This window comes from Coloeus monedula (genome assembly GCF_965178545.1).
Source record: "Coloeus monedula genome assembly, chromosome: 16".
Classification (NCBI taxonomy): Eukaryota; Metazoa; Chordata; class Aves; order Passeriformes; family Corvidae; genus Coloeus; species Coloeus monedula.
The window spans coordinates 5,325,277-5,339,617 of NC_138796.1; the positions used below are offsets into that span (position 1 = coordinate 5,325,277).

At 41.2% G+C, this 14,341-nt stretch overlaps 1 protein-coding gene across 1 annotated transcript in view; it reads right to left on the minus strand.

Annotated features, from left to right (window-relative positions):
• Positions 1–677: 677 nt before the first annotated feature.
• The window catches only part of GNA12 (G protein subunit alpha 12), a 41,550-nt gene continuing 27,886 nt past the window's right edge, over positions 678–14,341 (minus strand). Inside the window, exons 3-4 of the mRNA XM_082292310.1 lie at positions 8,863–8,913; positions 678–7,892 (exon numbers count right to left, since the gene is read on the minus strand). Of these exons, the coding sequence (XP_082148436.1) occupies positions 7,323–7,892; positions 8,863–8,913 (621 nt within the window). The 3' untranslated portion in view covers positions 678–7,322. The remainder of the gene's footprint in view (positions 7,893–8,862; positions 8,914–14,341) is intronic.

Genomic DNA, 14,341 nt, shown 5'->3' on the forward strand with positions numbered 1-14,341 from the left:
GGCATTAATAGTTTACACAAGAAACAATCGAGACTTGCCACAAAAATCTGCCAGATATGACCTTTTAAAGTGAGGGAATGTGAGGAAAGGTTATGGCATTCCTGAGGACTGGAGCCCGAGTTCTGGCAGCACTGGTTGCCACGGGATGGCAATGCTGTGTGACAGGGACACTGGTGACCCTCCAAAGGCTCTGCAGTGCTCCCAGAGAGGGATCTGGCCCTGGGAAAGCAGCAGGCACAGTTCCCATGGCTATTTATTATCAGATGCTACACAGCACTGAGGAATCTCTAACAGGTGCTCCCATCCCAACAGGCCCAATTATCTTCCCTTGCTGAGCTTAAAATACATAAGCAAACTCCAGCTGTGCCTCCCCTCCCACTTCCCATCAGTGCTAATGCCCCAGTCAGCCCCAGGAATGCCACAGATGAACGAGTTCCAAGTTTCACTCAGGTTAATGTGTCACCAGCCTGAGCTCCTGGACACACTCAGAAGAATGACTCCTACCAGGAGTGGAGAAGTGGGAGATACCCAAATGTTACAGACTGAGATTTCATGGCATGACAGCTGCACTTCCGTACAGTCCACGCTGTCATTTGTCCAAAAAGCAACTCCCTCACAGAAAAAAATTTAAGAAAAAAGTCACTTCAGACTCTTGTTGAAAGACAAAACCCATAAAGAACAGTATAACAAGTCAAGTTTTAATAGATTTATAAAATTCATATATACAAAACAGTAAACTAAGTCACCAAAGCTATAAAATACACTTTTTACACATCACAATATAATTTTATCTAGTACACAGTTTTCATAAGTTGAAACTATTACAGCAAGTAGCTGCTTCTATCACGGATGCTGTTTTGGTGCTAGAAAGACACTTATGTGAGCAGTCTGGGACTGTGCTTTTACTTTATGCATTTTCCACCTTCTTTTAGTTTGTCACTGTTTTTAAAGTACTTTCCTGTGAATTGTTAAGAAAATTAAGGCTAAACTCAGGCCTTTCTTGCCCAATGTAGTGAACTGGTTTAAAAAAAGACTGATATTGCATAGTATGTGTGTTAATGCATAGGCACCAGAGAGCAAGTACATTGCAGAATAAAAGATATAACATCACTTGGCTTCCTAAGCTACGTGGTCATGTCACAGATAACCAACCTGGTGTTCTGTCAGTTTGCTTTCATACATTTTGATTCACAAACAAGACAACTCCTCACTAGAGCAAGAAACACCAGCACTGCTGTTCAGTGGAGTCTCCAGAAATACTTTTTCATCTGTATCATCAATTCAAGCCCATTCCACATTCCAGACAAGACATCCTGGAGAAACACTCCCTGTCCTACAGAGGGTTAATGGCTTCAGCGCAAACAGGAGTTTGAACACACCTCTCCAAACCTATGTCCCCCAACCACCTTCCCCAGACTCGTGATCTCCCAACAGATCCTTTCTCCCCCACATCCCCCTGCTCCCTGCTATCTCCTCTCAGCCTTTGTGCCCAACCGCCTGCACGAGAGATTGACGGGAAGTAATAGCAGAGAAATTGTGCTACTCAAAACCTGTCACTTCCCTCAAAAGATGCTCTCTGAGGTCCTAAAAATGTTGCTCTCCATCAGTTGTAGTTTTTATTCAAACAACAGAAACAGCCTCTTACCTTCTCATGCTCTGGTATCTTGAAGAAAGTTTAAGTAGCTGTCAGGAAGGAGTAAGTTGCACTGTCTGGCCAGAGATCTGCATACTGTATTTTAGTCAAAATAGAGTTTCAGCACCCAGTGATGAACAGATGAAGTGAGATTTACAATGGCAGGGCCAGCCTTGCCAGCCTGCTGCTCTTAATTCACAGCCAATGGCTCTCTGGAGTCACTCAAAGCTTTTGGGTCAGTGCAGATGGCATTTCACCTCAATACAGTCTTCAAGCACCATCAGCTTTTGGGATCTGTTTAGAAACTAGCTCCCCTCTCCTGCTCCCCTCCAACATACTTTGGCTTTTTTTTTTTTACCAGAATGCCCACCTTGGAAGTCAGTGCTGCTCTTTTTTCCCCCCTCTTGACTATTTTCACACCAGACAGAAGATAAGACCTTCAGTCACAGGCCAAGAGACTGTGCTGTGACAGCTCCTCCAGCCAGGCACAGAACCACCAGCACTGACAATCTAGTACCTCCACACTCCCCACCCAGTAAGAACACAAGCATATCAACACACAGACAAACTTCAACACTGCTTTCCAAATGCCATTAGAAAGATAAAAACGTCAAGGATCGAGCTAAACTGCCCAACCACCAAGATGAGCAAAGAAGCAGCATCACCTGGTTAGCAGATAGGCAGTTTCAGCTCCAAATCTCCTGGCTTTACCCATTTCCATCTATGTAAAAAAAGATTAGTGTTAAAACAAAGAAGTGCCCACGTCACAGCACAAAGCAGAGATCACCCCAGCTAATTACAAAACAGGTATTATTCAAAAGCACTAGGTCTTGCATTACCAATTATTCCTCACTAGGCTACAGTCCTCACGTAGAACTGTGTGGAGTCAGCATTAACTCGGGCCAAGTCTGGCCCAGACCATGCCAGTCTTCCTGATCCATAATGGATGCTCCCTAAAAAACTGTTAAAAGCTCATTTACAGAAGTAGGCACAGATGTTTTATAGTTGCTACTGAAACACCCCACCCACCACTTCGTGTTACAGAATTAAAGAGTATGAGGTAAAGAGTTGGCAGTGCTATATTAAACCCCTGACTACACCACGTGATTTTATACTAGAAAGAGAATATAGAAAAGAGGCTGCTACTAAACTTACAGTTCTCATCGTAAGATCAGTGTTTGGTTTACATGACAAACTGCACTGTGTGGAGGTGTTGCTGCATATCGTGTTTGTCTCTCAAGCTGGCACACATCAAATCATCCATTAATCCAGCAGGTACTCCTGAAAATTTGATGACAGAAGCCAAGCTAAGTCAGGTGTCAAAACTTACTACTTGAAAATCAGAGGGGCCTTTCAGAGAAATCCTGTAGGTCCAAGCACAGAAGGATTTTTTCTCCCCCAGAAATAAAGAAGTACACACATAGTAAAGACTCCAAAACATAAGTTAATATAAGTTAAAACATAGTTAATACAAAGGCAGCCATCTAAAGGCAGCAGAGGACTTGTTTTCTAGAATGCTGTTCTGTGGAAGGCAGCTGTCTGTCACTAAAGGCAGCTGCAGGTTTCTTCAGTGGTACCACGTCTGTTCTTTTAACTGCTTTAATTCTACGTTTCTTTGCAGATCACAGTAACCAGGATGGGTGAATTCCCAGAGGGAATGAGGCCATGGGGATGTGGGGGCAACACATGGACAGGATGGGAAACACTCCAAATGCACCATTTTTCACACCAAATGCCACTTCAGCTGTCCTAAGGGAATTATATTTTTGTCTCCAGTGCCATGTACCAACAAACTCTTCCTACTCCATTTCCCTATAGTTTCTTTGCCATTACTTTTTCTGCCTGCTTGGCTGCAGTGCAGCTTTACCTGCCTCAGAAGGCCTGGGGATGGTCATCTTCAGGAGCTTCTTCATTCTTGTAACATGCCTAGTTTTAGGTTTTACAGAGCAGCAATTAAAAAAATTAAATACATTAGCAAGTTAATAAGTCAAATAATCTATGCTGCTGTATTAAATAAAATAAGATCCATTCTTTGCATGAAACTGAAAGCATCTTTGAGTTGTAAAATTGAGCGGGCAGTAATTTCAATTCCATAACCACCATTAATTAATTTTCAACATTAAGAACTATTTAATTCCTTCAAAGTGACAAGTGCCTATTGAATATGTCACTTCCAGAAAACCACTCTTCCTTTTTAACTTCACCGAGGCACCTTGCAATGCATCTAAGGATTGTTCAGAGATTGACAGCACTGCAAGCTGCAGGAATGGTACTGACTGACACACTCAATTAGCTTAACACTTGTTTTTGAGGACAACAAACACAAAGTAGTGTTGGATAAATGACTCCCATTTAATTTTTCTACTTAAACTCCAAGATTACGTCAGTCTCTGCCCCAAGCACTGGCTGCAAGAGCTTCCTCTCTTTGTCCTCGGGAGAGACAACCCCTTTGCAACAGTCTGCCACTGACCCCGGCTGTCAGAGCAGGGACAGCAAAAAGCTGCTTTTTTCTTAAAAAAAAAAAAAAAAGAAAAAAAGAAAAAAAAAAAAAAAAAGGTACTTGTTCAAGGTCTCCATCTGATGATCATCCTGCCTGTGACCCATTTCCTGACCAGCCAAATGAACAATAAACCTATAAAGCTAACAAAAAAAGATGTTCTCTCCAGCTGTGTTTACCTGCTAAGTTCTCCAGGATGTCACTTAAAATAAAGTTTTCTATTTGTTTCTGGTGAAAGGACTAAGCAACCAACCAGGCCTGTCCCGAAATATGTGAACAACCTCATCTACCTAAGCTCTGCTTTAGTAATTCACTGATTTACCACAACATGACTTTCTGGCTTTATTATACTACAACTCACCTTGAAAAAAAACCCCAAACCCACGCAGCTGTGGCAAGAAGAGGAGTGTATTTTGCAGAGAAAGCTGACACTTCAAAAAGACCCCCACATCCTTTTTACTCACAGGCCAGCTCATTTGCAAACTTGGGAAGTGCTTGACTTTTGCAAGGAGTTTCCTGACGTGGGGTTCCTGGTGTGATCCATCATTATCCAAACCTGACAGAACTCTGGGCCCACAGAGCCAAACCACTGATTTTCATCTGCAGGCTGCAGCCCCACACTTAGGCCCATTTCATCAATGAAAACAAGAAAGGCAAGAACGGGCCCAAGGTGAACAAACTGGTTCCCTAAGACTTAGTGTGCAAAACTGCCATATAAAAAAAAAAAGCAGCTTGAGAGCTCAGTGTGAGATCTCTCATGCTGTTTCATTTCCAGGTGCAGATTTTAAGTTACTTATATTTTAAGTTGCATCATTAGCTCTGTTGAGAGTTTTAAATCCATAAGGTGACTAAGGATACAAAACCATGGATGAGTATCAAGAGAAAAACAGAACAGGAAATTCCATGCTATGCCTCCAGGTAAAACTACAGTAGATTCAGACACCAAACTGAGGTAATTCTCTAGAAAAAATACAGTTGAAAGGGAATGTTTACCTAATTTGAGAAAACAAGCATTATATTAACCCATCTGGAAAATTCAGTGAAAGAATAAAGCTCACGGCAAACTAAAACTAAAGTGAAGTCAACCTAGAAGCCAGGTGAGCCCACAACTGCCTCCTCTTTCCCAGTGTCTTGTGTGAAGTGAAAACCACTGCCAAAAACTCAGAAAACATCTGAAAGCTTTGAAAGCAGCCTTAGACTTCAGCCAGACAAATGGGCTTAGAGAAACCAACCTTATGTGATGAGTAAACTTGTTTGCATCACGCCAGGGTGAAACATTTTCCTTTTCAAATGTAATAATCTTGAGATTTTCCCCCCATCTGAATATTAGTCACATAACACTCTTCACCTTCAAGGTGAAAAATTAATAAATATTTAAAAGACAGAGTTGGTCCTGGCAAAATAAGACTTGTTACAAGGAAGATAATTCCTGTTTAAGTTTGCTGAAATTTAAGTTAGATTTTCCCATCTGCAACTTCTCAGCTGCTTCTTACCTCAATTCTGTGCCTGTTACGGGCATGGAAACAGCCACAGCTTTTCCACTCTGAAGCCTGCACAAAGAAAGCCAGGAGGCTGCTGCATCAGGAAACTACACAAAAATACTGATATGAACATCTGCAAGCTTCAGAGGGGAAGAAAGATTCCAGATTTTATCCAAATTAACATGAAAGGATGACGGAACAGGACTTTTCTTTGACCACATTTCCCATGGGACTACCAGCTGAAGTAAAACTTTGCTTGTTTTGACATGCCATTACAGGCTCAAAGGGGATAAGAACTCCAGGGAATCTGCTGACTTTTTATGGGTACAAACAGCCCTTCAGGTTTTATTCTTGGACAAAAACTATGACAAAAATTGCACAGTAAACTATGTGTGAGTTACCTAAAGGATAGCACTACAATATCTTCGGTTTGTTCATGTACCCTACACTGTAGTAGAAAAAATTCAATGTCTGTACGCAGAAAAGGCACCTGGCAGAGATTGAGAGCACAAGGAAATTCGGAGTTCACATCCAAATTATTCACAGCCACTTGCCCTTTTACACACAAACCACTGCCCAAAAGGGGCAACTCCAAACTTGACCATGCTCCGGGTTCCATGTGCATCCCTACAGGCTGAAGATCCCATTAAGACACAGATTAAAGCCTAATTTTACAGCAAGGTCTTGCTGTCCAAATACATCAGTGCAGCTGGAAAGCTGGGATCTCCAGGGTGTTCAGTCTTCCTACAAGGTCAGCTGTTGGGAACTAATCAAGCAGCTGCTGTGCTACCAAAACCTTTGCTTAAGAGTTTAATCAGCTTTCAAACTTTTGAGTACAGATGAAGCCCTGTCACGTGAGACACTGAACCTTCACAAATTCTGCCCACTGTGGCTGTGAGGACAGTGCTGGCTTGCCATGGAGCACATCTCCCTTGAGCACACACTGTGCAGATACATGGCTGGGTGCTCCAGCACAGGCTGCTGCACCAAGGAAATCAGCTTTCCCATGATGTAACACCCTCCATACATAGTGCAAAATAAACCCTTCTTCGTATCAGCAAGGCCTTAACTCCCCATCCCATTTACTCCAACATGAGTTTCCTTACACAGTTTTAGACTTCTGCCTCAGGAGACTCATGCAAAACCTTCAGACAAGAGCTGTGCATCCACCTTGGAAGGTGGATTCTAGACCCTCAGCAAAGCTGAACACACATACAAGACCTGGTTATATTCCTAAGGGTTAAGAACGGAACTTCCATTAACATTCTCCAACACAGCTGCCAATCTCATCATGTTTAGATTAGTTTGATCGATTCAGCACCTCCAAACTACAAAAAAAAGGCAGTTTGTACAACTAGAGTTTCTGAAAAATGAGCGCATTCATTTGAAACGTGTCTTCCATCCATGGTTTGTCAGAGATTTCTGTTCTCAAAGAAGGCAGACGGTGGTTATGTCATTCAGCGTTCCAAACTCGGTACAGAACCTACCATGGCCAGGTTTCAGTAGTGTTTCTAGTCCAAATGATTCAGTAGCTAACATCAACATGACTCCTCCGGCCTATAGCTCCTCTGTTTGGACTGGCTAGTGTACAGCATTCCTGAGCCAAGGAATTCGCATGGGTCCTACACCGCATGCAAGGGCCAGAAAGAAAGGATAAAAACTTTGATCGAACCCTCCAGCGAAATTTCAACAGAGCAGGGGCTGCTCTCCTTCACTGCAGCATGATATCCTTGAGGTTCTCCTGCAGGATGGTGTCCTTGACGGCGTGGAACACGAAGCGGATGTTCTCCGTGTCGATGGCCGTGGTGAAGTGGTGGAAGAGGGGCTTGCTGCGGTTCCGCCGCTTCCTGTCGAAGCACTGCACCAGGTAACGCTGCACGTCCTCCAGCCGGTGAGGGTCGCCCTTGAAGTCCGAGAAATACTTCTTAATGCTGACAGTCTTTACCTTCTCGATGAGAAGATCCATCTTGTTGAGGAATAGGATAATGGAAACGTTAAAGAAAAGCTTGTTATTGACTATTGTCTCAAAGATATTCATGGACTCCACGAGTCTGTTTGTGCGCCTGTCTTCCATGAGGACCTGGTCGTATTCACTGGAGGAGACCATGAACAAAATTGAAGTTATTCCATCAAAGCACTGGAACCATTTTTGACGCTGAGATCTCTGTCCCCCTACATCCACCATCTTGAAAGGAATTTTTTTAATGATGAAATCATGCTCTACTATCCCCTTCGTGGCTTTTCTGGCCAGCAAAATATCTTGTTTGCTGGGAAAATAATTCTGCAAAAGAAAGGAGAGATGCATCAAAAAAAGTCCTTCAAAAATGCTGGCTAATGCCTGAATACTGATGTGATGGGTAAAGTCACCAGGAGCTGCCTTTTTAAACCATCACATGAAGAATGAATACTCAACTTTTAAAACACTGGCCTGTTGACCATTTAGCTCAACACTTTGGTAAGCAGCTACAGATCCTGAGACATACAAGAACAAAAATAAAGGACTAATTCACTCCTTCACATTTTTATCCTTCAAGCCTCTTCATTTAAGGCTGAAGTGTATTTTTTCATCATGAAATTCTTAGCTACAGTGTTCCTGCCACTTAGGTACAATAAAGCAGATCAAGTCATCACTGAATTTTTTTTTTATATTTACTTTTTCCACAGTTCATTACTCTTACAAGGACCATCTTGAAAGCTTTAGTGGAAATTCTTCTTCCAGGTTCACACTCCATGACCAGCGAGTACAGCAACAGATTCTACCACAAGCTGTGGCCCAACCTACCACTGTAGAGAAATCTGTTCTTCAGAACCTTATCACTGTTACTATTTAGGAAAATCAACCCTTTTTCCTCCAAGTCTCCTGACAGATGTTTTCATTACAGGTTTTAAATCCTGCAAGTGTCAGGAAGGGTTTTTATTTTGCTAAGGTTTCATTCTGCTACCTTAAGTAGCACCAGCCATCAGAGCATCAAGAAAAGTGAATGAGATCCAGAGACTGCATAGAAGGGCTGATAAAATATGTGCACAAATACAACTTCCACTTGTTGTCTGTCAAAAAAGATTAAGCAAATACCAAGCTTCAGTTTCATAAAGCTGGAGTTTACTATTTCTAGAGAAAGAAAACTGAAATTATTTAATGCATTATTATTTAAAAGAATCAACTAAAGAACCCAACCAAACCCCATTAATCACAGCACACTCTGGCTTTCCCTGTCTCTTGGAGCTCTCTGGGTCAGTAGAAGGTTTCTTACCAGCTGACCGATCCGATCCAGGTTATCCAGGAAGTATTTCACCGATTCACCCTGTGGAAAAGGAAAGACATGGGCACTAAGCTTGTTTCTAGGATAGCAAATCCAACAGAACCAAGGACTTCTCACTTTCCAACATGCACTGAGGTCTAACAGAGCAGTATCACCAGGCCTGGAAAAATCAAAGTTGAGTTGAGATTTGAACAAATGCTCCAATCTATCCAGTAAATCTTTACAATAAAAAAGAAGTGTTATTAAGTCAGTTCTTTGACTTAAAGAATTAGGCTTTTTCCCCCTTGTAAGATAAGTGCAGTTAACTGACACTGAGTGGGAGTAAAAATGAAACACTTTATAAGAAACCAATGTATTTTGTTTAAAATTCCTAACAGTGAACAAAAGCATATCCTAGACTGGCTGGCATATCTTTAGAAAAGTGAAAGATTTAAGTCACCCACAATTTATGATGACTTAAGCTAGACTTGCTTGTCACAAACAAATGAAAAAAGGAACATTCTGAAGGACTTGCTCTTCTACAGATAGCTTCCCTTCTGGGCTCAAGACTTTTAATAACATATTTGCTCATCTTATATGAAGCCCTTTAGCAGTTATATTGAGAAGAAAAGAGGAATGTTTACAGGGAGAATTCACTCTTGTGTGAAAATTTACTCTTGTGTAAGAGGATTTGGTCTTTTATAACACAAGCTCGCCTGTGTGTCACACTCAAATCAAGGGCCCCTCTTTGCATTAGTGGGGACAAGAAGCCCTGCACTTACTTTTAAAGAAGTAACAAAATTGTTTCCCTACAGACGCAGACTACTCTGGAGTGAAACTCTCCTGCAAACACTTCCCTAGCACGCAGAAGAAATTCAGTAAGTCTTCTTCATTGTTCAGGATGTGTCTTACAGTTGCAGCCATGTCATGAGAAACGATCAAGTGGAAAATCCTGCTGCCTTTTAGTGATTTTAGGCAGGAAAACCCATGCCTATCGCAGAGCAGGGCTGTCAGTCATGACCAAATGACAGACAGTAGGTGCCCTCACCAAGTCACTAATTCAGAATGGAACTTTCTCCAAGTACTGCCCTGGACTCCAGCAGCAATATAAACTCTTAAACCACACATCCTCCTCTACACCATGGCCCTGAGACAGCAGAACAGAATTATTCCCCCCAGTACAACTCTAAACAGATGCCAACACAACAGTTCATTGTGAGGAATCAGACTGGAGATCAGAGGATTCAGTGTTGGACAAGGACACACTCCCAGCATAAGGCACACACAAAAGGAGCTGGAGCTTATTATTTCCTAACATTTAAAACTGGATGTGTCTTTTCATAAAGGAGAGAGAACACATGGATTTGCAAAAGACTACCGTGTATCAACAAAAGATTTACGATGGATTGCTAGCAGAAAAAAACCACTTTTTTTTTGGGTGGGGGGGAAGAGGGGAAGTTTCCAAAGAACAATTGCTCTAAGAGCTTCCTTACAATCATGAATTTTCATAAGGTGAAAGTAATTTCCTGTATTTTTTGGCACTCTGTGGATCAGAAGAGATATCACAGACTGCATGAATAAGAGAAAAGGGCTTCCTGTACAGCATTAGTCATGTTCAGGAGATGGGAGAGCCCAGAAAGAAAAGATCACTGAAGCTACAAAAAAACCCTTCTCTATCTATTGTGCTCTGTCCCACACAGTGCCTTCAGATATGCAAAAATACTGCAAAGGGGCCATCTCTGATAGAGATTCTTTCCATTTTCTACCCAGTTGCTTTAAGAGTCTCTGCCTGTCCATCCACCCGCCCACGCTGGAGCAGGGAACAGCCGTGTGCCTGTGAAATGCAGGGACACACAGGCAGGATCACCTGATTTACAGCTTCTGCCTCCCCTATTTCCCACCCCACACATCCATCACTCTGATATTCTGCACATTGATAAGGAGGTAGAGAAAATAAACTGATTAATAGAAAATATACACATTCGTTTCTGCAAGGATTTAGGGAAAACAGACTTCTCCAGGTTCTTATCCAGCTCTTCCTAACGTTGCAATTAAGCCAGGCAATTTGTTCAGGGAAATTTTAAGCAGCAATGGCAAAGCACTGGGAGAGCTGGGTAATCAGTCAGGTTACAAGTCAGGTGGCTGGAACAGGTGTGAGCACCATATGCATGGTCTGACAGATCTGAAGGAATCTGAACATTCTCCTCTAGCACAGAATCCAAAGGCATCCAGCACTTAAGTCAAAATACCTGTTTCCAGCCAAAACAACAAATCCTCAACAAGCTCCAGAGGGTTTGAAGTTAAAAAATCCTCAAAATGTTAAAGCACACAAACATGAAGGGAGGAAAAACACCCACCAAAAACCTCCCAGAATAATAACCCCAAACCCAGTGCACACACTCAAAAACCTCCTGGTTTAATGATTCCCGACTAACGATTCCTGTGTTATGTTCTGCAGAAGTGTGGACTCAGTTCCTGCTCTGAAGGCCTCTGGAATAATCTTGTTCTACATCTTAGTCAGATTTACAGAAAACTGGAATGTTCTGGGAAGCACATTCAGCTCCTCGAGCCAGCAGCACACACAAGTGCACGGAGCATTAACTGACTCGATGAGTAACATGTAACATATTAAATGAGGAAAATATGGAAACTCCAGGTTTCACAACTGTTTGCTTTTAGTGTTTTTAATTAGAACAATTATGCTAACTGAACATTCCTTTCTAGATTCATTTTTCCTTGCCATTCAGGGAAAATAGACAGCAATATTAATTAGATCTGGAAGTCAAATTTATTTAGCTTTATATCAAGCTGCACTTAAATGGATTTTTGAATTCCACTAATAAATTACTATTTATGCAAAGCTGTCTTATCCTTTGCTATTATACACACATATATAAACAAATGCTTATGCATATAAATGTATGTATATAAAAATACACAAACAGAATTTCTAAATCAAAGTAGATTTTCCTTTCAAGGCAAATAATTATTGAAATAAAGTATCAGCTGCCCCTTTTGTGTTGAAAATATTTTTTCTCTTCAAGACACTGACCATAAAGAAGCTGGTTTGACTTTTTCAGTGCAAATGTTTAGTGTTTCTCCAATATCTATCTGGCCACTCAGCTACATTCAAAGCTGGCTTAGCACTTCAAGTGCTCTCCTTCCCCAGATCTTAGCCAGTTATTTCAGGTCCATGACCATGACTTCCTATAAAAGTGTCAGCAAATATTTGCAATTGATTCATCAGATACTAAAAATATATTTATGCACATTGATGACTTCAATTTCAGTATTTTAATGGTTATCTTGGAAAAAAAGGTTATTTTAACATCACAGTCTATTTTAAGATATGCTCACAAGCAGCAAAATAGAAATGAAAGCTGAAGTTATTTATATGTATATTTATATGCTCGATGTGTATTTATACTATGTGTAAATATCTAAACATAATCACATTGTAGTGTGTTCACTGAAAAACAAACAAAAAAGCTCCAGATCAGATCCTTCACAGGCTGATGTTGCAAGAAAAACTGGCAGCTCCAGAAACCTCCTCAGATCAATGATGTTCATAGAAGGCTATTCAGCTTCTGCCTTTCAGGTTTAAAAAGATTCACATCTTGCATTGTCCTAACAGCACACTATTTCCTTAAAAAATATTCTAATTATATTAATAAATAATGCTGTTAAAATATGAAAGACCATTTAATTTCAACCAGCACTATACTGAGATAGGAAGCCCCATTCTGTCACAGTCCCAGCAGAGTCTGCCAGTGTAGATTTACACACTGACATTTCTTACTTACTTTATTTTTGACTAGTAGTCTGTCAGTTCATTTCACATTGGAAAGTTACAAACCAGTTAGCTATTTTTATGGATTTTCATCCCCCTTGATAATAAATCAAGATGTTTCAGAGGTGTCTCCTGCACCCACACCCCGTGTTTTACGGGACAGCTGTGGGGGAGGGAAGAGTGACCTCTGAGTTACGAGTTTTATGTAACTCAGATGGTCCTTTTTTAGTGCCCCAGGGTACAACAGTGACCATTCGTGTTCCACTCCTTGCTCACCACACAAGAGTGACCACAAGGCTCGGGTGACTCATTCTGTCACTGCTGATCTCTCCCTCTGCAATTCAGATCCTCTGAGTAACAGTTTTGCCAACTGGGACCAAGAGAAGGAGTAAGAGATGCTGTTCCCATTGTTCAGAAGGATGAGTCACTGCACATCTGGGAACTGGGGGAATCAAGAAACACAAACACAAGGCCTCAGATGAGCCCACAATGCAATATCGCTATTGGATTATTTTTTTAAAAATCGTTATTTTTTTTAAACTGGCCTATCTGCAGTATAAAGTTTGGTGAAGCCAGAGAAAATAGTACGATTTGTTTAAAAACTGACTGGTGGAGGAGAAAGGGAGGAAAGTTGAAATGTAAACATATACTCCTGCTTCCTGAAATAGTCCTCTAAAACTTTTTATATGCTAGATTATTTTGACCACAGCATTCTCAAGGGGCAAAAGCCATGAAACATAGAAATTTTTAATCTACCTATTTTGTAGTATGTGAATGCCATCTTAACATTAGCTCCAAATAAGTCACCATGAAAATAACTGATTGAATTCAACATCCCTGTTCCTTCAGGCTACGCTGAGAGCACATAGGAAATCTCCACAGAGAAATATTATAACTAATCTGGCATCACTTCCTTTGCCATTGATAGCCTCATTTTGGGCAGAGTTCCCAAGCAGTATTTATTTCATGAAAATAAATGCACAGCAATCATATGCAGATTACTTTAAAATACTCCCAGAAACTCAGTAATTGGACATGTTCTGCAAGGCCAGAATTTATCAACTTGTCACTGTAATCCTCAGTTATTCAAAGTGAGCATTGGTCAGATCATAAAGGACAGTGAAATATCTCATTATCCAGTTCCCTAAAATACTGGCTCATTTCAAACTTTTGCTTCTGAAAAGCAGTTCCTCTAAATTCTGCTCTGCACTAAAAGACTTGAAAGGGGACCCTCTGTTCCAAATCGGCTTTTTTCCTTTCCTTGTCCCAAGGCCTTTTTGACATAATAATTATTTAGCCCTTCCTGATCATTCTGTCTCTGGCTGCTAAACTTAGAGTGCACAATTTAAGGCAGACCTGTCAGTCTTAGCTTGTTTCAGATGATGAATTAAACCACAGAGGAAGGAAACGTTGTACTTCAAGGAAGCATCTAATACAGATCTAGCAGAATTCCCATAATACAGATCCAACAGAATTCCCCTAACAGCAAAACATCCAGAGAAACAGATACTGCAAACAACTGCCACAAACTGCAGCAGAATCTGCAACAGGAGAGAACAGTGACCCGGATAAAACATCAGTGTTGGTCACCTACCCTCTGCTCAGGAGCTGTAAAATATTCAGCAGCAGGGCTGAGAAACACAGGAAATCCAGGAGATCCCAGAAAGATGGTTGGGAATCTCCCAGCTCTGAGATCTTGGA